Source organism: Notothenia rossii (assembly GCF_949606895.1).
Source record: "Notothenia rossii genome assembly, chromosome: 9".
NCBI classification, from domain to species: Eukaryota; Metazoa; Chordata; class Actinopteri; order Perciformes; family Nototheniidae; genus Notothenia; species Notothenia rossii.
Window position 1 is genome coordinate 4,835,877 of NC_136907.1, and position 23,644 is coordinate 4,859,520.

At 39.7% G+C, this 23,644-nt stretch overlaps 1 protein-coding gene across 2 annotated transcripts in view; it reads right to left on the reverse strand.

Annotated features, from left to right (window-relative positions):
- The window catches only part of tmem132e (transmembrane protein 132E), a 532,636-nt gene that overhangs the window by 31,280 nt on the left and 477,712 nt on the right, over nucleotides 1-23,644 (reverse strand). For both annotated transcript variants that reach the window (XM_079649699.1, XM_079649698.1), the window contains exon 7: nucleotides 14,565-14,844. In XM_079649699.1, coding sequence (XP_079505825.1) covers nucleotides 14,565-14,844 — 280 coding nt within the window. The remainder of the gene's footprint in view (nucleotides 1-14,564; nucleotides 14,845-23,644) is intronic.

Consider the following 23,644-nt stretch of genomic DNA (forward strand, 5'->3'; position numbering starts at 1 on the left):
ACTTTCTACTTCTTACATGTTGAACACAAATACCTGTACTTTCTACTTCTTACATGTTGAACCCAAATACCTGTACTTTCTACTTCTTACATGTTGAACTCAAATACCTGTACTTTCTACTTCTCACATGTTGAACACAAATACCTGTACTTTCTACTTCTTACATGTTGAACACAAATACCTGTACTTTCTACTTCTCACATGTTGAACTCAAATACCTGTACTTTCTACTTCTCACATGTTGAACTCAAATACCTGTACTTTCTACTTCTTACATGTTGAACACAAATACCTGTACTTTCTACTTCTCACATGTTGAACTCAAATACCTGTACTTTCTACTTCTTACATGTTGAACTCAAATACCTGTACTTTCTACTTCTCTCATTTTCCAAACAGGCTGGTTCCTTTAGTCTGAATGTGTGTTTGGTGGCGTGATCATTATTATTTAGAGTCATTGCGTGCCTATTGATTTGAACACGATCCGTGTATCCATCATTTCCTGGTCTTCTCTAAAGAAGAGGGACCAATGAAAACGTTGTCATGTTGCCGTTGGTCACCATGGAAACATTCATTAGCTAACAATGACATTATTGTTCTATTAATATAAAGGGAGGTCAGGTACTCTTTAAAACAGCTGCTAGTTATGGGTACTTTTTACTTCAGTGCATTTCAAAGCCTCTTTACTTTGACTTGAGTAAAGAAGTTTAGTCAGTACTTCTACTTTCACCAGAGTATTTTTAAACACGAGTATCTGTACTTCTACTTGAGTAAAGGATGAGTGTACTTTTGCCATCTCTGTGTGTCGCTGCCTGCAGACACACTCCTAGTTGGATTTGTCCTCCGCGCTGCAGGCTGGGGGGGGGGGGGGGGGGGGTGTCTGAAGTGAAGCAGGAAGTAGTCACACTCCACAAGTTCTTCCAGGAGGAGCGGCTCTATCAGTCACCACTGAGCGCTAACAGAAGATCAATGATGAGTCCAAGCAGCGGATTGACACTGAGGAGTCTTCCCTAAACACTCACCTGAAGATCATTATCTGCTCTCCTTCTACACTCTATGCTTCTCTTCTTTTTTCTTTTTTCAAGATCCAAGGCTTTTATTGTCATTCGTACATGACATACAGTGTAGATATATCAATGACAATCTGAGGCCACGGGCTCCTCCAACAGTGCAACACAATAAAACTGATACAATTGTTAAAAGTGCAAGTAAATACAAATAAAATATAAATAAAATATCTCAAACCATGCATTCCATAAATCATACTTTACATTTCATGGTTACCTTCAGAGGTGGTAGAAAAACTCAGATACAGTATTGTACTTGAGTAAAAGTAGAAGTACTCAGATGTTGTATTTGAGTAAAAGTAGAAGTACTCAGGTGTTGTACTTGAGTAAAAGTAGAAGTACTCAGATCTTGTACTTGAGTAAAAGTAGAAGTACTCAGGTCTTGTACTTGAGTAAAACTAGAAGTACTCAGGTCTTGTACTTGAGTAAAAGTAGAAGTACTCAGGTCTTGTACTTGAGTAAAAGTAGAAGTACTCAGATCTTGTACTTGAGTAAAAGTAGAAGTACTCAGATCTTGTACTTGAGTAAAAGTAGAAGTATTCAGACTTGAGTAAAAGTAGAAGTACTCAGATCTTGTACTTGAGTAAAAGTAGAAGTACTCAGATCTTGTTCTTAGTAAAAGTAGAAGTACTCAGATATTGTACTTGAGTAAAAGTAGAAGTACTCAGTTCTTGTACTTGAGTAAAAGTAGAAGTACTCAGATCGTGTATTTGAGTAAAAGTAGAAGTACTCGGATATTGTACTTGAGTAAAAGTAGAAGTACCAGAGTGTTGGAATACTCTGTTACAGTAAAAGTCCTGCATTCAAAATGTTCCTCAAGTAAAAGTAGAAAAGTATTCTCATCAAAATATAGTGAAAGACAGTAAAAGTAGTCATTGTGCAGATTGGTCCATTTCAGAATAATAGATATGATATGTTTTATAATGATTGATCATGAAAGTGTTCTCAAAGCTGGTAAAGGTGCAGCTAGTTTGAATGACTTTGTATACTGCAGGGTAGCTTGTGGATTTACTCCAGGTGGAACTAAAGTCTGATTTAACACTTGGTTAGATTTCACATCATTCATCCACATCTGTGAAGTAACTAAAGGTATTAAATACATGTAGTGGAGTCAAAGTACACCATGTACCTCTGAATTGAAATGGAGAAGAAGTACAGAGTAGCATCACATGGAAATACTCAAGTAATACTCAACATTGTAATTAAGTACAGTACTTGAGTAAATGAGTTACACCTATCTTGCGTTGTTTCCTGAACTCATAGGAAGAAAGCAGCGAGGCATCTTCACGCCTCAGCAGAGAATCACACGCATCACAGGAAGTCTAAACACCTGGAGATCATTAACACCTTTTGTGTGCACTGAAAGCTGTGCCCTTTCCATGTTACCAGAGCTGCTAATGCAGGTGTCTGCAGAAGGCAATCCAGGCCTCAGTCCTACTCTCATTATGCTTTAATTCACAAAAAGTGGTTGCACTCTGCAAGATGTTATGTTATCAACAAAAGAAAGTACAGCAGGAAGAGTGTGCTGCAGGTAAACACTGTGAGACTGGTAGAACATCGATGCAGCTGCGGTGTGAACCCAGAGTATTGAAAGTTTGCCTTTTAGAAATTCAAACATCTTTTTTCAAGGAAAGGCACATCATTATATTTATTATTGCAAAATGATGTGTTTCTTTGTATGTCTTTGGAGTCGCTGTTATATTATATACAATAAAGTCTTTGAACCTTTGAATCAAATTTGATCTTTTGCATTCTTTAAAAACATATATTTAAGTAGAAATGAACACAGTAGATATAGAACAATGCTATTTATAATAATAATAATAATAATAATAATCCAAGGTTATTTATGTTTCGCTTCTCTTCTCCTGGCGCTTGAGGACCATTAAGACCTTTTTATAGAATATACAATATTCCATATCCTTCATAGGTTGCACATATAAACTCAGCTCACCTTGACAGCTGCGCCCCGTTTGCTGCGTAACTGTTTACGGTCTGCTTGAATCCACTTAACATGCAGCTCACATGCAGCGTGTAACAGTAAGTAAACAACCCGTGTACACCATCGATAAATAAAACGTCTATTTACAGCTCAGAAGAAAGGCTCCGGCAGGTTGAAGCACGAGGCATTTTTGTGTGATCTGAAGAAACAGATCAGTCTGGTTTCACTCTGACTTCTGCAAGCTGAGCCTTCAACCTGTAAGAACTGAAACAATGCACCAGTACCAGCTAGCTCTTTAATTCAATATGGTCCCTTTTAGGTTTTTTTACCATGGTGTACATATTTCATTACTGCACTTCATTCTTACTAGGGATGTCCCGATCGCCTTTTTTTGCTCCCGATCCGATTCCGATCATTTGATTTTGACAATTTGCCGATACCGATTTTTCCCCATCCGATCTTTATGCAATGAATTAAGAGAGAAAAAGCATTCAAGTTGTCCCTTAAGGTTATTTTTTTATTTAAATTGGATATTCTATCCAACATGGATATAGCTTCTTTCTTTCACAGCAGCATTGGATCAGTTCAGTTGTGCAGCATTGGATCAAAACAAAATAAAGCTTATCAGTACTCGTTAGCTTACTGCTACAATTAGACACTGCGCCCACTCTGTTGCCAGATTTGAGAGAAATAAGCAGGTCTATGAAAACAAGCCCCAAAGAAGCAACACATACATGATGTTCTGTAATTTGAAACCAAAACTAAGGCCTCAGGATGACTTTAAGACTTGAACATGGGCATTTTTGTTTTGTAACAATTAATAAAAAAAAAAAAAAGTATTTGATAAAAAAAAAAAAAAAATCCCGATCCCCGATCACGTGATCGGATCGGGACATCTCTAATTTTTACATAAGTATGTATGCGGCGTGTATTTGTTGTCGTATGTTGTGATGTTTGTTTCGATGGCACCTTTTAAAAAGGGAGAAGCTTTTCTTTCTTTCATTGTATGGTGCCACAGTGACGCGTCCTGAAACCCGGAAGTAAGTTAGCATGTTACCACTTCCTGTTCCCTCGTCTCAGAGCCAATGGGATCTCTCCAAAGGGTTTAGAAAAATATCTGGAACTAAGGTCTGTGGTTGAGACTCATTGAAGAGACGGATCACGTTTTGTTCTACGACATTAAATCCATCAGCAGTGACCCCACTGGTGATTTCTGAAGAGTGGACGTGTCTGAGAAACGATGGTTGTTACCAAGTGGCTGAATAGGACTACAGAAGTCGTGGAGGCCGTTGTACGTCATGACGCCGAACACGTAAACACTCCTCTGAGTTAGTTTCTGTTCTGCTTGAAAGCAAGTCCCTGCCTCCTGCAGACTGTTCAAACAAACACTTCAACTCGTACCATTTAGAATCTGTTTGTTTGAATATGGATCTTGAGTTGGCGTGACGTTGAAGCAGCGACCCTGCTGTAGTTCCTTTATAGCATAACGTTAGCATTTTGCTTCTGGCGACTAGATTTATGATTAGAACATTATAAAAGTAGGGTAGACATGTGGATATTATCCGACTGAAAAAAACGTTATCCGTCTCTTCAATGTGTTTCAACCTCAGACCTTATTTCCAGCTATTTTCCTAAACCCTATGGAGAACTCTCATTGCGATTTTGTCGAAGGAACCGGAAGGAGTTTACCTCCTGGTTTTAGGCACTGTGGAACTTTGAGCATTAGGAAAAAATCCCATGTATTATTATTATTATTATACTTAGACATGTCCTTACTATATATCTGCACTATCTGCTGTGGTAATCATGTACATTTCCCCCGGTACAAATAAATGATTTGTGATTCTGATTCCAATCAAAGAAAGGAAAAAAACATATTTATGCCTTTTGTTTGTTTGCGGTTTTTATAACCATAATTGATTTAAAAATAGGCTGAGAAATGAAACTGTCTTGTAATCCGTACATGGACGTGTATGCATTCATTTTGTACCTTTTCTTTTCTTATCGCCCTGGAAATGGCTGGATATATATGTGAAGGTGTATATATATCATTTTGTTTATTTGTGTGTGTTATATACTGAATTACTTATTATTCATTTATATAATTGTCTTATCCTGAAACTGGATGACTAACGGGAGGGCAATGTCTGTACTATAGTGAATCAGTAGAATACATGTCAAACTAGTAGTTGAACATTACATTTTTACATTTCTATGTTTCTAGTTATTCATGTTTTTAATTATTGTTTTATTATTTTACTCCAATTGTTTCATTTCATTTCCATCTTTATTTGGAACAGATTTAAAAAAATGAAAAAGAAATGTGAAAAACAGAATACCGTATTGTTAGAATACAGTATTTATCTATATTCATAATAATATTTATATATTCAACACAAATATTCATAATAATAATACATCATATGTTGTGTTATTTGATATTGTATGTATTGCCTGTACAGCACTTTGGTCAACTGAGGTTGTTTTAAATGTGCTCTATGAATACATAAAGATTGAGATTGAGTCGAATACAAAATAAAAAACGATGTCCATTTCATCATCCGACCCTCCACCAGTGTAATTAACTCTGCCTCGTTCTGCCTGTTTGCACACAACACAAAGTGCTTCTCTTCCAGGACCATGAACTGATGAAACTCAAACGTAACACCACTTGAAAAAAGATGAGAAAAACATGACCCTCGCTTTCAACTTTTACCGTGCTGTAAACTTTCAGGCAATTACACGGCGTCCTACATGGCGGAGTAAGTGGGTGCAAAAGCGGCACAAAATAAAACCTCTTCATCCAAACCCCGCGAGGAAACGGTTCCCTCGACGGATCCTCACTACAGACGGATGTCCCTGATAGTCACTCCTATAAACACTTTCCCTTTCTGCAGGGACAGATTTCACTTTATTACACAGATCAAAGTGTGGAGAGACAGAGCGGGGGGGAACGACACGAGACAAATGTCCAACGTCGTTAAGAAGATGTAACATCGGGACAGAAGCCGTTATCTGTTTCCACATTTCATTGCTTTTCGTATCGCTTTACCTTTAGAGTTCAATAGATCGGACAACTCTTTGATTCGTGATTAATATAACATGCAATTTAAGGATATATGTATACAACGTAAAACCTTACTGCCCGAGCTTCTGTATAAATGCACTGTGATGTCTAAAAATAGACTTTACAATCTGTTACTTGATTTCTGTTCAGAGCACTTTTCCTACTGATCACATTTTTGTTGATTTGAGACGAGTTTTAACCTTCCTGTTGTGTTCGGGTCAAATCTGACCGATTTACTGCTTTCATCAATCATAACTTTTTTGTTTTACATTCGATTGCATTAAGGCTTTATGATATCCTTCACAGTAGACATTTGAACATATACAATTGCTGATCACCACTTTCATTGGATTCTGGATGATTTAGTCAACTTTGTAACACCCATGGCATACCCGGTCACCATAGTAACCATCCGGATCAGATCAAACGAGGGGGAAACGAAGACAATAGGAGGGTTAAGCTAAACATAGTTACATGTTTGGACATGTAACATGATTGCTAAATAAGAAAGCCACTGTATTTATGTTTTTTTCTACTGACGCCATATTTCCTCACTTCGTGTTGAGACAGATTTTCAATTTATTGCACAGATCAAAGTGTGGAGAGACAGAGCGAGGCGGAACGACACGAGACAAATGTCCAACGTCATTAAAGAAATGTAACATCGGGACAGAAGCTGTTATCTGTTTCCACAGTATACATTACAAGTCTGTTATGTTGTATTGATTGATTGTTGTGCTTTTATTTATGTCTTAATGTGTGCATATGTTTTTAAATGTGTCTGTTGATTGTGTATATATACAGTTGGATATACATATTTGTATACATATGTTTATTTGTATTTTAGCATAATAATGGCATTTCGATCTCTCTGTCTGTACACACAAACTGAAAGATTGACAATAAAGTTGACTTTGATTAAACAACTCTTTTTGATTCATGATGTATAAAACATGCAAATTCAAATGGTGCAATCTCCTTATGAAATCAGAAATGCTTAAAAAGTGTATCTAACACTGAGCTGCATTAACTGCACTGCCTAGTATCTTGTGTACGTCCAACCATCTTCTCCCGCTTATCCGTGGTCGGGTCGCGGAGGTAGCAGCTCCAGTGTATGTGATGATGCAATTTAAGGATATATGTATAAAACTTAACATCTTACTGCCTGAGCTTCTGTATAAATGCACTGTGATTTCTAAAAATAGACGTTTTAATCTGTTACGTGATTTCTGTTTAGAGCACTTTTCCTACTGGTCACATTTTTGTTGATTTGAGACGAGTTTAGTTAACGTAATGAGAGTTTGAGTTAGTCCATCTTTCTTTTATTTAAAGTAATGGGACATGTAGCTAAATAAGCAAGCCACTGTATTTAAGTGTGTTTCTATTGATGCCATACTTCATTACTCCCTTTGGGGACATATTTAACTTTATTACACCGATCAAAGATTGGAGAAACATAAAGACAATTATCTTGTTTAGTGGAATCTCATAGAGGTCGTTATTGCTTTTGACATTTTATAGAATTTACCATCGTCTCACTAAAGACTTTCATAGATTACATTTACTTCCTATGTTATAAAAGATATGATAGTATTTCATGAGTTGTATATTCAGATTACAATCGTGTGTAACCTTCAAACAACAAACCTTAACCTTGTGATTTCTTTAAGGCTTCATAAATCCATGTCTACCCTCCAGTGAAGTCACAAAACAAAGCTCTTGTGAATATGAAATCTCATAAAGGTCGTTATTGGATTCCATATTTTATAGCATTCACGATCGTCTCCCTAAAGAGTTTCATAGATTACATGATGTTGGGGAAATATTTTCCAAGGCCCATAACTGTGACCCAGTTTATCAGTTCTGTCCAGAGGTCGCGTTAACCGAATATTTTCCGTCTATCACGGATTTTTTTTAACAATGACGGAAAACTCTGAAAGCAGTCGGTCATTTTGACGGATTAGAGCAAACTCGGAACAGCGCCAAAGTTTCCCCGCAGCGAGGCTCCGGTGTTAAGCATGCCTGCCAAAAAGGAAATGATACCGTTTCCAAACCCAACTTTGCCGTTCAAATCATTGAAATCTCTGTGAGTTTTGGCTTTACGCTGTGAGTACTCCCGCGAGGTGCAGTCGGCATGCATAACACGGCGCCTCCCGCGAGGTGCAGTCGGCATGCATAACACGGCGCTAACAGTTCACAAGCGTGCGCCCCGCCCCCCGTTGACAGTTCACGACTGTGCTCTCCCCCGAAGCGTGCTCCCCCCCCCCACCCCCCACAGCCCAGTTGACAGTTCTCTCTCTCTCTAGCTAAATACATCTGGGGTAGAGTTCTTCAGAATTGACGTGGCAACTCTACTGAAGTCAGAACCTCTGGCTCTTGGACTTGTTTTGTGAATTCTCCGGCCGAAGCCCCAAACAAACCATCAGTGTTTGACATCAAAGCTCCAGCTCTCCCCGTGTCTCCTTTGTAGTCGGTGACTGCACAGAAGTTTCCCCCAAACATGACATATAATATTTCAAGAGTCTGACTATGGGATATTTAGATAAACATGGAGGTGGAACTTCTTCTACTTGATACATATAACCTTCAAAACACCTTTTTTATGTTATAGGCATAATTTGACCATAAAACCAATTTATTTCCTGCAATAAAGACAATGCTCTTGTGAATGTGGCATCTCATAGGGGCTGTTATATTCTCACCTATAGAGTTGTATAGACTATATAACTCTCTACATAACAATGAAGGAACTTTTTGAACTTGCTGCTTATTCACTCATCAAATCTACCTTGACTTAATGAAACCATTTCCCCATAAAACCCATTTATATGTGTGTCGTTATCAGAGGTGGGAAGTAGTGGAGTACAGATACTTAGTTACTGTACTTAAGTACATTGTTCTGGTATCAGTACTTTACTCCACTACTTATTTTTCTGAAGACTTTTTACTTTGACTTCTTACATTTTGAACACAAATACCTGTACTTTCTACTTCTTACATGTTAAACACAAATACCTGTACTTTCTACTTCTTACATGTTGAACACAAATACCTGTACTTTCTACTTCTTACATTTTGAACACAAATACCTGTACTTTCTACTTCTTACATGTTGAACTCTAATACCTGTACTTTCTACTTCTCTCATTTTCCAAACAGGCTGGTTCCTTTAGTCTGAATGTGTGTTTGGTGGCGTGATCATTATTATTTAGAGTCATTGCGTGCCTATTGATTTGAACACGATCCGTGTATCCATCATTTCCTGGTCTTCTCTAAAGAAGAGGGACCAATGAAAACGTTGTCATGTTGCCGTTGGTCACCATGGAAACATTCATTAGCTAACAATGACATTATTGTTCTATTAATATAAAGGGAGGTCAGGTACTCTTTAAAACAGCTGCTAGTTATGGGTACTTTTTACTGAAGTACATTTCAAAGCCCTCTTTACTTTGACTTGAGTAAAGAAGTTTAGTCAGTACTTCTACTTTCACCAGAGTGTCCGTACTTCTACTTGAGTAAAGGATGTGTGTACTTTTGTCCTCTCTGTTCGTTATTATTACAAAGGGTTCACACTGCTGAGATACAACAGGACTCAGTTTCTTCATCCGACAGTAAATATTGAAGTTTCATTTCCAGTGGGATTTAAATATTTTGTAGATTAGCTTCAAATCTATTTCTGTGCTTGTGTGTTTTTTTGGATGAGTGGTTATTGTTTGCAGATATTTATTAAATAATCTGCGATCACAGGACGCTCTGGGAATTCTGCCCAAGTCTGGCTTTTGTCTTTGAGAAGCAGCTATTGTTCAGTAATCCTCGGGATTAAACCCCCATTCCCACCAGCTTTCTGTGAATCCTTAGAAAGTCAACAATCTGCCACGTAATCACAAGAAAATAAAAACAGAATAATTAAACTCTTTTATCTTTACTTTTACCCTCAAATATTGCTTGTATCCTAAGGCCCACTGTTTCCCCTACCATTGTCTTGGAGGGGCGCCAACGGAGCCCCGCCCCCCCACTGAAATTCAAGGTGTTTAAAAAAATACTAATTTTTTTTTTTTTATCAATTTTTTTTAAAATATATATATTTATATATATGTAGCACCAAATTGCAACTAATCTATATCTACTGTCACTTTTCACATTGAACATGTGCTCTTTTATTAAATAAACTAAAGCTTTCATTTTAAGTTGTGAGTTTAGTGTTTTTGACCCTAAGAAACACTGATGCATTAATCAAAAGAATAATCCACAGCTCCTCTCTCTGCTCCAGAGGATTTAAAATATATATATATCCCAATGCCACCCCCCCACGCTCAGACAGCACCCCCACAAAGCAGTAAACCTAGGGGAAACACTGAGGCCCAATCCCAAACCACGCCCTACCCCTACACACTCCCCCTCCGTGACAGAGTGAACTCATCAGTGGATGTTTGCTGGAACTACTTGTTAACAGCGTGTTTCCTGACGGACACACACAGCGTTGAGACCAGTCAGGTAGAGACCGGTCTCCAGTCAGCACCGATGCAGACTCGCTGTTTGAAGGCTTGATAGCCCACTCCCCCTCCACACCCGTTGGTTTGGAACAGCACTTAATGTGGTGGACCCTCCGCGTGAACGCACAAACGGAGGGGTAGTGTGTAGGGGGAAGTTTGGGATTGGGCCTTAATCAAGCAGAGCTGTCAAATCCAATTTAGAAACACTTAATTAAAGCAATAATCCTCGAACATCTTTCTAAAAAAAGAGAGCAATCTTACGACTGTCTGAAATATTTCACAACTGAATAAAAGCTGCTCTTTTTCTTATTTCTTATTCTCGGGCTGGCGGACAATTTCAGACTCAAACACTCATTCAGACTCTCTCAAAGACTGACAGGACCATTGTTGAGATCTACTCCGTTCATTTCAGAAATTCATTTCACTGTCCTTTGTAAAATAAGCATTGAGAACTGGACATATTTTACAATGACTTCAATAAAGCACTCATTGTACATCATTTCCTTTTTCTTCACGGTATTTTAAGGATTGTTATAAAACTTAGCTGCTGGGAGGACACATTTAAGTGTAAATTGTGTACATTCCCTAAAGCTTTCTCTGCTTTATCGTCCATTGGACCACAATTTACAAAATAAACATCATGAAGGATTCAAGAAGACTTGAGAATAAAGATCAAGACCATAAACTCATCAGGGAAATGTTGACATGGGTCGTAAATTAAGGAAGAGGAAGGGTCATTTTATCACAGACTTCTATACAATCTGACTTATTTATGCTGCCCCCTGCTGGCCATTAGACAAAATGCACATTTAAGGATTTAACCTCCTTGGCTTCACTTTCTATAGAGTGCCACAGTGACACGTCCTAAAACCTGGAAGTAAGTTAGCATGTTACCACTTCCTGTTCCCTCGTCTCAGAGCCAATGGGATCTCTCCAAAGGGTTTAGGAGAATATCTGAAATAAGGTCTGTGGTTGAGACACATTGAAGAGACGGATCACGTTTTGTTCTACGACATTAAATCCATCAGCAGTGACCCCACTGGTGATTCCTGAAGAGTTGACGTGTCTGAAAATCGATGGTTGTTACCAAGTGGCTGAATAGGACTACAGAAGTCGTGGAGGACGTTGTACGTCATTACGCCGAACACGTAAACACTCCTCTCAGTTAGTTTCTGTTCTGCTTGAAAGCAAGTCCCTGCCTCCTGCAAACTGTTCAAACAAACGCTTCAACTCGTTCCATTTAGAATCTGTGTGTTTGAATATGGATCTTAAGTTGGCGTGACGTTGAAGCAGAGACCCTGCTGTAGTTCCTTTATAGCATAACGTTAGCATTTTGCTTCTGGAGACTAGATTTATGATTAGAAAATGATAAAAGTAGGGTAGACATGTGGGGATTATCAGACTGAACAAAACGTGATCCGTCTCTTCAACGTGTTTCAACCTCAGACCTTATTTCCAGCTATTTTCCTAAACCCTATGGAGAACTCTCATTGGTTTTTGTCGAAGGAACCGGAAGGAGTTTACTTCCTGGTTTTAGGACGCGTCACTGTGGCACTCTATAACTGGATGGTACCGCTCGTAAAGACATCTGCCAGGCATTAACATATTAGCTTCAGTGTTAGCATGTTAGCAATCATTCTTTTGAATGTGTAATTTTCTAAGGAAACAATACACATTTTATTTCTAGATCACTTTAATGCAATAGGATTAGTTTATAGCTCTCGCAGGTTTTTCTAAATCAATCCATAATCTTTTAAAGTTGTTTGAGTGACAACATATTTCCTGGGCACCTTATCTATTTATTCATTCATTTATTTACAACTGCTATGAGCCAGTCTGGCAACTTAGGTCTGGTGGTAAATTGGTGTATAATTATTCAAACCCTTCAACAGATTATAAATGATCCATTGCACGTTTAAAATGATGAATCTGCGAATTATATCTGTCCTCCCTAGTTCACCATCATCGGACGCATCAATCAGGCAGCCATTCTTTCTGCTGACAGAATGAAACGGAGATCTTTTATGGTGATCAAAACTCTCGCCAACCGTTACTTCTCTCTGTCCCCATAAATGACCGGTGAAGCGTCCGTAAATCACTGCCCAGGACTCATAACTTGTGCCGCTTTCTCTCTTTAAGGACTTCTGCACCTGTGTCATCCGATGCATTTAAATGCACTTTAATTTATCTGCTCTTATACCTGAGAATGAAGTGGACTTTCACAACGGCACACACTTGAAGTAGAAACATGAAAGGAATAAAAAGGGCTGTAAACATTATGCTTTGCAAGCTGCTAAGGATAAGTGTCAGATAAATTAAATTAAATGTTATGTTAAAGGCATCAACAATCTCTAAAAGAAAGCAGCTTCTTTAGAAACACTTTCGACCAAGAGGTTTCGATTTTATAACAAGTAAGGTTCAAAAGTCAGATGAAAGGGATAGAAATGCTGTATTAGCTCGAAGGGAAAATATAATTTAAGATAATTTAGGGGGCACAAGTTTGAGGATCAGTGGCTTGAATGGCGACAGACTGAACTACCCATTGATATCGATTGAAAAGTTCAGCAAAACTATGACAAAAAAGTACGAAACCTGCTTTTAAAGGCATCAACAATCTCCAAAAGAAAGCAGCTCCTTCAGAAACTCAGAAAGAGTAATGATCTCCAACTTTGAAATCTTCCTTCCTCATCTATTAAACTCAACCTTCAGTTTGTGTGTGGTGCACACGTTCAAGAACACCACGGCTGCTTTCACGCCTCTCACTCAGACGCGTCGTTTGTCACCTCCAGACACTTCATTTTTCACTGCTGATTAATGCCAAATCACAGCACCGCTATTCGCACTCATTCCTGCCTATGTCCATTAGGCTTCTTAACACTCACATGTAACGTCATATACTTTTAAATGTTGGCCATAAGGGTCGCCATTGTCAGTATATGCGTCTGTGTTTTGTGTTTGTGCAAACGGTGTATGAGTGATGATACGTGTATGTATTTTAATGTATATTATGTTTGTGTTGGGAACATTCTGAACGTCCTCTTCCAACATGAGAGTCACATGATAACAAAGGTATCCCAACTGTAGCTGTGAACATGACAGGATGTGTGATTACCTAGAAGAGCATCAGGACTGTTTGAGGCATATGATAGCTATGTGATTAACATGATTGTAGCATGCTCATTTCTGACGTGGAGCTAATCTGAAGTAAACATTGAATACTTCTTTCTATTCCTCCATCTTGTGACTGTGGAACTCCCTCTCTTGGATATCAGCATGTGAAGGACACTGTTCAGGAACTAGTTGATGCTCTGTATGTGATGACTACTTCCATTCTGGAGAGGATCACAGATACATGGATCCTGAGATTCAAGCTCAAGCCCGTGACCAGGGATTATTAACATTTTTAAGTATTCAGAAAAAGTCTGACTTTCGAGAAGTCAAATTTGTTTTGATTTTTGAGAAAAAGCCAAAATGTGGAGATTTTGAGAAAAAGTCCGATTTTTGAGGGATTTTGAGAAAAAGTCAGATTTTTGAGGGATTTTGGGAAAAAGTCAGATTTTTGAGAAAAAGTCAGAATTTTGAGAAAAAGTTAGAATTTTAAGTAAAAGTCAGGATTTGATTTTTTTTGATTTTGAGAAAGTCAGACATTTTGAGAACAAACATTATTTGGTACATGACAGGATGTATGATTCCCTAGAAGACCCGGTATCCCTCCATCTTGTGACTGTGGAACTCCCTCTCTTGGATATCAGCATGTGAAGGACACTGTTCAGGAACTAGTTGATGCTCTGTATGTGAGGACTACTTCCATTATGGAGAGGATCACAGATACATGGATCCTGAGATTCAAGCTCAAGCCGGAGACCAGTGATATTTTTCGAACCGTTTGTATATGTACATGTATGCGGAACTGCAGGACGGAGTCCAGAACAAATGTCCTTACGGGGACAATAAAGTATATCGTATCGTATTGAATAAAAAGGCGTCTGGTTTACCTTCAGCACGGTGGTCCCCAGCTCCAGACCCACCAGAACCGTCCGGTCCACCAGCTCTGCTATCCGGGGGTCGGCCACCTTCAAGGAGTCCTGCACCAGGTCTGTGACGTCCACCTGCCAATCAGGGCCCAGCATGGTGATCACCTGGTCCGTGCCCTCCGTGGAGGTGGTGTGGAACTGGGTCAGCACTTTGACCCCGGCCCGCTGGTACTGAAGGGTGCAGCCGCGACTCACCCGCGGCTCATCCTCATCCTCGTCTGCATCGCTGTCTCTGGTGCTCCTACGGGGGAGAGAGGGGAAATTAATACGATAAATAAAGTGGTCCTATTATGCTTGTTGTGGTTTCCCTTTCCTGTAGTGTGTTATATAGGTTTTTGCTCTTGTAAATTACTTTACATTACGTGTTACTTGTAAGTCCCTTTTATCCAAAGCGACCTTTTATCCAAAGCGACTTACATACTCAACACTGTGGGCGATCCCCATAGGAGCAATTTGGGGTGAAGTGTCTCAGGGACACAACGACATGCTGACTGCAGTGGGCTTTGAACCCGAACACCAAGTATATATCCACTGCGCCACACGCCTCCCTAAATGGTCTGCAAAGGCTAAAAAATCCCTGTGTCTCACAACCCCCCCCCCACCCCCCCCAAATGCTGCGTTGGACTCCTTAGTTTACTTCCTGAACATATTGCAATCACTATGCAACACTCACACTTCTATTGACTCGTGCTCCAACACATTGTACGTGATAGGCTAAGGGGCGGGACATCTCTAAGCAGTTGACCAATCACAACAGAGCCGGCCAGCTAACCAATCAGAGCAGACTGGGCTCTGATTTCAGACAGAGGGTGAAAAGAGGTGCTGCAGCACAGGTAGTGTGAGAAAAATAAAGAACGTTTTGAACATTAAATTATGGAGACATGTCCCAGTAGAGATACTAGATACTGATGTGAACCTGAAAATATGTATATTATATCCTCTTTAAAGCCCTCTCTGTTATGATATATAATTATTTCACATGTAAAAAGTAGAAAAAAGGATCTCCCTCCACATTTAGACCTTCTTTCGTATTGATAATTATACTTGTTCTTGGTTCAACACTGTAAGTCAACTACTGGAGATATAATTTTCGTCTCTAAATTTCTATTTCTGACGAAAAATTGGAGAGATTCACGTCTGTGTTCTACAAGTAGCGATCAGTGATCTGTTTCTGTTGTTCACTAGCTTGTGCTTTCTGCTGGCAGGGCCTAACAAAGCAATAGCGGTTGTAAAACATACATTAAGGTCTTATTGCTTCAAAAAAGAAAAAGCTCTCAGAAGTTCAAACAAGATTTTATGAAAGTGTTCTTAAAGGGGGAAAAAAAGTAAGAATAAAGAAGGTCGGAGGCGCTGAAAGCCTTTTTTTTATCAGATGGCTATTTCAGAGTGATATACTTAAACATAAAAAAGCTTGTAAAATATAAAAATAGGGCTGCGTTTTTGCTGCTTTGCGGGGGTTGTTAAACCAAGCCCTTAAATGCTCCGTGACTTTGTGCCAGAAGATTGCATTCAACCTTTTTTTATTTCAAAATCTAGTTTTTGTAGATGGTGAAAAAAAGCTCAGAGGTCCGATTTACATTCATCTACCGCAAACTCTAATGTCTCTTGTCCAAACTTTCAGCAGCTCTCACTCCCTGTAGCGACAAGTCAGCTCTCTCCTGATTTCAGTTGTTTTCTTGTCAATATGTACTACACAGGGATTTGGTGTTTTCCATCGTGAAGTAACAAATGTAGTTGGAGTTTGAATCTAAAATGCTATGGAAGTCCCAATTGGCTTCCCCCTTGAGTAGAGGAATGTGAAAACAGCTTTTTAGAGACAAACTAGTTCCTGAATAGTCGAGTCGATGTTCTTTTCAGAAATACCCATGAACACTGTGGGTGCCAGTTGTGCAAAAGTGTGTCTTGAAGTGGCCACCAAACCGACTGAGAAGCCCTCATTTAAAACATTAAAAACTTAAAGCCATCTCCACTCATTACTAGTCACTGAATGACACTCATGCCCCTTTCACACCAAGGCTTTTCCCGTTCGAGCTCCGTGCTAGAACTTTTCTGGTTCGGAACCGGTTCTTCGGTTCAGCTCCCGCTCTGTTCACACCGCTCAGAGCACGACTGGTGCTGCGTCATGACGTAACCGTTTGCGTGCCTGCTTCATAAAGCCAAACCGTGCGGAACCCCCTCACATCGATAACAACGACAATGGCCGATTGTATTGAAGCGCTACTCGTTTTGGTTTTGCTCTGTCGAATTGAAATGGAAGAAATGGGAAGACTTTACTCCCAACTTTACAGTCGTTACATGCTACATTCAAAAGTTCTTTACAATCATCATCATCAACTTCAACGACGATTCCGTAAGAGAAAGTAGGTACATATACGTCCTATTCGATGGCGTTAGAGCTAGCTGTTGTTAGCCTCTGCATGCGCCAAGCTCCAAACACCCAGCTTTGCAGCATTAATTACTATGGTATAACATTACAACTGATTCTCATTGTTATTTCCACAGATCATGTTGAAGCTGGCGGAAAGGCGGATGTCGCGTGTTATTTGGACACAGCCCAGATCTTCCGATGTAAGCGTGACGTATGCGGTGCTTGCTTTCTAGACCGACAACTTTTTGGTGCTTGAAACGAACCGGATTCCGGAGCTTAGAGGCGGCTCCGCTGCGGTGTGAACAGGAAAAACCAGGTGCTTTTCAAGCTCCAGCTCCGAAACGGTCCTGGAACCACGTTGGTGTGAAAGGGGCAGCAGAGGCTACGTCTCAACGAGGGCCTTCTGTTCTCAAGGGTCTCTTTTCATTCCATAATCTGACATCGGACCACTGATGTGAAACACCTCCACACAAACCCATCATTTTGTCTGTTTTGATTTGCTAGAAAGAAGCTCTCTGTGCCAGCAGGGAGGGACGATAATCACCAAAAAGCAGATTCTTTGGACCCATGCCCTTCTTATTTCACAGGAACCCTGGGCAGCGGGGTTAAATATGCCAGGTGCACCCCCCACTGAACGCAATCTGCTCTACAACAAGATGTATGAGTTACCAAAACTTCGCTCAGCAGGCTTGACACTCTGCCAGTTCCTCTTCAAGAAGCGGCTTAATCTCAGCTCTGACTCTTTGACTTTAGATGCAGGAGAGGCAGCGGCACTCACAAAGTCTGTTCACCAGCCAGTAAATCAGTTTGAGTAACAGGTTTCGATCATCAGGCTAAACTTCCGTCACAAGGACTCATAGACGCTTAGAAAACACCTTTCACCTTTCATAAATGAAGTTAAGATTTATTCATTCCTATTTGGTATTTTTGTTGTCCGTCACAGCAGTACGTAAACAAGGCCTTGCACATAATGTGAAATGAAAAAGAGTAGGAAATAAACAAACTAGGGCTGTCAAATTAACGCGTGAATAACGAATTAACGCAAAAAAACATTAACGCAACTAATTATTTTAACGCATGTGCATTTTTTGTCCTCGGCCACCCCGTAGTTTCAGAGCGCGAGTTTAAAATACCATCTATACAATCCAAGCACACTGCTGATGCCGACGGCCCCGCTCCTGCCGCCCGCTTGCAGCAGACCACACTTGAATGTGTGTGGAGGAGATGCCTGGACACGTCTACGAGCAGCAAACTTTCAAAAAAGATCGCTAAATGGGTGGCGAGTGGCGACAGCTTGCAGGCCAATTCACATTGTGGAGGAGGAGGGGCTGCGTGATATAATTCGGGTCACATCCAACGACTGCATTTATGAATTGCCTTCCAGAGCCACCACTGCGTCGAAAATATACAACTTGTATGAAGTCCAAACAGCGAAAGTAGAGGAGGATTTAAGAAGACTATTGTACTTCACTCAGTATGTTACAGTTACCTCGGGGTCACAGCGCATTATTTTGACCCACAGTGGGAACTTCAGTCTCATGCTTTGACAGAAAAAACACACACACACACACACACACACACACACACACACACACACACAGACAGACAGACAGACAGACAGACAGACAGACAGACAGACAGACAGACAGACAGACAGACAGACAGACAGACAGACAGACAGACAGACAGACAGACAGACAGACAGACAGACAGACAGACAGACACACAGACACACACACACACACACACACACACACACACACACACACACACACACACACACACACACACACACACACACACACACACACACACACACACACACACACACACACACACACACACACACACACACACACACACACACACACACACACACACACACACACACACACACACACACACACACACACACACACACACACACACACACACACACACACACACAAATATATTGTTCCAGGTCGAATTGAGGCGAATATTTGTAATGTTCAAATGATAATAAACAAACATTTGCATAAAGCATATTTGTCCACTCATATGTTGATAAGAGTGTTCAACACTTGAAAAATATCCCTCTAAAGTAGACCTACATTTCGAACAGATAAAAAATGTGCGATTAATCGCGAGTAACTATTTTAATCGACTGACAGCCATAAAACAAACATAACATATGAACATTTCAAAATAGAAAACTAAAAGGGAACAAAAAAAGTTACATCTTCGCTCTAACTATCTCTATGCACTAATGTCCCCTAAATCAAAGGTGGAAGAAGTACTCAGGTCCTTACGTAAAATAAGGAATAACAGAGTCTTAAAATCAACTCAACTTCAGGAAGAAGTCCTGAATATTAAGGCAAGGCAATTTTATTTATACAGAACTTTTCAGCACGTGGCGATTCAAAGTGCTTTACTAAAAACAAAAGACATTTAAGAACAAATACATCATAAATAAATTATTAAATGGCATTTAAAAACCGGCATAAAAAGCAAAGATAATGAAATAAAATAAATAAATAAACACAGAATACATGACTAAAAGGCATACTGTGGTGTGAGTATGAGCAGCTCAATTAAAAGCGGCAAATAGATGCGTCAAATTAAATGCTACTTACTTTGTAAAAAGAAGTACAGACTATTATCAACAACAGTATCAAAAGTAAACCTTTTTTTAATATAATTTATTCGTTAAAGTTAATCAAAAGTGAGTAATTTTTTGTTAAATCCAGACTGAAGACTTTTTTTTGCTTGTACACTGCAAGGCCCTAACGCAGTGTTTCTCAAACTTTTTCATACCAAGCACCAATTAACCAATAAAAAAACACTCGCGGACCACCTAACTCCACAAATATAAAAAAACACATCGTTTTTCTAGAACAGATTACAAATCGCCTGAAAATGGTACAGACAAGTGGCAACATGTGTGATGGAGGTGTTGCGCTGGGCTATATCATGCAATTGAAAGTGAAACTTAACCTTGCCCCATTGCGGAGATATTCCCGCGAGAGTGCATAAAACTTTAATTAATTAATTAATTTCAAATGTGAAATGTTACCAATATACTCACGGACCACTAGGGGGCGCTCACGACCACACTTTGAGAAGCACTGCTCTAAGGAAAGAGGTCGCTACATGCGGTACACACTGAAAAGCCCCCTGAGACGAATGCATCATTTGTCACATTGGAATATATATAAATAGAATTACATTGATTGAATAATTCCCTTAACAGCACAATGCATTTTTGCTTTCACCTCTCCACCTTCCCTTCCTTCTGCTACTTTATCTTAGCACGCCGCCCCTGCACACGCATCATTTCACCCCAGTGCTTCAGCCTGCTTATACCTGAGCTCTGGCAGGCTTTTATGACGTATTGGAAAAAGAAATGAGCTTCCTATAAGGCGCTCACGGATCATTAAAGGTTCCTGTATGCGGTTGTTCATTCAAGTAACTGTAAGTTCACCTCATGAATCTCCTTCGCCGTGATTAACCTCGGGTCACACACTTATCACATCTGAGTCTATGGTTGGTTGAGTACTTTACTTAAAAAAACTATAAAAAATGCAAAGCTCTCTCTCATGTGATGTTGTTGCAACGTATCAAAGCCACTGTGAACTCAATACTGAGGAAATGATTGCCATGACAGGTAGACAAGCTGCAAACGTAACATTAGTGAGAGCATTGATGCATACCATTAGCACAAACTGCGTCCATGCAGTCTTTAGAACAATAACAATTCAATATCATTATAAGATGTGCTTGTAGAAACTGGTTTTGCTGCAGCAATTGAGCCATTTGGGAATTAAAATTATTTTATGGATTTTGTCTCAGATATTACAAGCCCCTAAAAGTTGCATACCAAGCCTTTGAGGATTTTTATTTTTTTTCCAGATGGTATGAATAAGCGTTTTTATGACAGCATGACTAGCAGGCAAAGTTATTTATTAAACAAAAGGAACAAACCTGAAGAAATACAGAATTGTGTGAAAATAAGCTGTGGTTTGCAGTGTGACAAGGTCTCTGTCGAGTGTTTTATTCCTCGGTTAGTTTTTATCAGGAAATTGTCTTTCATTACTTAGTAAGTAACAGAGCTGAATAAACACAATCACCTCAAACTTCATAATCCTAAAATGTAGACTGTTTAAAGATTTAAAGGTAACAACACGAGAAGTGAACTGAGACAGTAGAAACAGCTGCATTTCTTTAATGGCTCGGTTACAACATTATAACAGAGAGTCTATGTTACAAACTATTGGTAGACACAAGTCTTCCTCACGAAGGGAAGGTCTAACACACTGATGCATTATGGGAAATGTAGGATGTAGTATATGGGAGATAGGGGGGACTTCCAGTATTATCAGTTTTTCAGCTGCATTCATTTAGATTTATGTAAGAATGTAAATGGTAAATGGACTGTACTTAGATATCCAGTCTTTTTAAGACCCCTCAAAGCGCTTCACACACATGTCATTCACACAGAGCAGTGCACCTTACTCTAGGACCTAACATTCACACACCGTTGGCCATCGGGAGCAACTCAGGGTTAAGTATCTTGCCCAAGGATACATCGACATGTTGACCGAATGGGCTGGGATCAAACACACAACCTTCTGGTTGAAAGATGACGCACTGCCTCACAACCACAGTCGTAAAAAGTAACTTAATTTAAAACAATGCATAACCAAATTATAAGTGCCTAAATGAGCAAACCAAGGTCTGAACAAAAGTGAATTTGTTTGTTTTTAGTTCTGAGAGAAAGTCCGAATTCTGAGAAAACAGTGAGGAATCCAAGAAAAGTGAGAAACCTGAGATTTAACTCAGAGTTCTACGAAAAAAACGAATTATTAGTCAAAGTTAGAAATCCGAGGTAAATCTAAGAACAAAAAGGGAGAATTATGGGATTAAACTCATAATTCAAGAAAGATTTGAACTCAAACCCAAACAGACAATACAGAATTAGTTTTCCAGATAATTAATTAACTCCAGAATAATTATTTTAAGGAATTCTGAGATGAAAATAAGAATTCAGATTTTATTCTCAGAATTTTTCCTTTTTTTTCTCCGATCTAAAGAAAGAAAAATCTTGAGTTTTGATCAGATCCAAAAACACAAATCACGTGTCTCTCATCCTCTTCTGTACAAATCAAACTCAGACGCCTAAAACTAACCTAAGAGAATTTCCCCCCCCAGATATATATAAATACAAGCTCCCTGGCATTCGGACTGTGTGTGTGGGGGGGGGGGGGGGGGGCTGACAGTGTGGTTTAGGGTCATGTAGCTGCAGTTGTACTTTAGTAAGTGAGTTAACTCCACCGCAGACCTCGTTACTCATTCAGTTAAAGGCGGTGTAAAACCCAATGAGACAGTCAGACTCTCCGTCTCTGTCAGGACTTCCACAACAAACTTTACCTTCCTGACTCAGTACCTGAAAACAAGGTTGATATTTTCCTCTCCCCCAGGAGCAAATTGTCTGTTCTTATTAGAGTCTCTGATACAAACGAAAAAGCTGAAGCTCCGGTGCACACGAGGCTTCCCGCCCGATTACACTTTCTTTCTTTTTTTAGAGCATGTTGCTGGATAATGCAGCCAGTGAGCAATTCTGCAGCAACGGCCCACTGCAGGAGACCTCTCTGTGAAGCAAAGCTCAGGATGTGTCACGTTAAGAGAAGGAACGTAGGTAGGATGGAAGGACTGCAACGGAAAGGAAACATAAAAGGCGAGGGGAAGAGTGTCGAAGGTCGTCTGAAGGAGAGTCGGAGGAGTGAATAAGCACGAGATGGGAGGATAGAGAGAAGTTAATGAAAAGGCAATAACTCGAAGCAGCTTTCTCAAAGTCTGACGCAGATAAACACCCGATTTGGGGGCGCTGCAGTATGTTTGAGATGATTAACGAGCTGAAACACATTGCTTGGGAGAGCTTACTTTGAGGTATTATTTACAGTGCTTTGTGCAAACATCATCTAATTCATTATCAAAGCACTTCATAATGACTGTAAACAAACAAGAGCAAGGTCAAGACAGATAGATCCTGCGTTCTCTGCCAGGGCTTTTCTATGAGCCATCGTTCGTCAGAATTAAGATGATTTCTCATAAATCTTGCTGCTCTCCGTTCAGGAGCCTGTAGCTTGCCAGTCTGCTTGGCAGTGGTGATGTTTTGTTATTGGCAAATGTCCAGGTTGTTATTTTTAATGTCACAAAGTCTCAAGTCTTAAAATCAAGGACAGTCCTGTTTTCTAGACGTTGGGCTTTAGTCCTAAACAAGTCAAAATAAGAAACACCAATTCAACTACCTGCATAGTTAAAGGTATAACAAGTTCCCATGATTCTATAAGTAGACCCTCCAGAAAAACGCGAATTTACCGCATAATCAGCAAAATGGCACAGATTTTCAAAAGGCCGCATAATCCCTGCATCTTTCCACACAAAGTTGAGAGAGAAAAAAAAGTTGACTCGTCTTGACGTGACGTGATCAGCTCGCGCATCACAGAATGTAAACAACACTGTATAGAGTGAACGTGTGGAGCTCACACGGTAGAGAAAACACCAAGATGAAAAAATCTAATCCATTTACCGACGAACATTTCTACTAAAGACCGGGCAAAAAGTGGGGGGAAACTATTCTGCACCCCGTGCAGCTGTGTGTTCGAGCATAAAAGAAAATCGACGGTGGCGA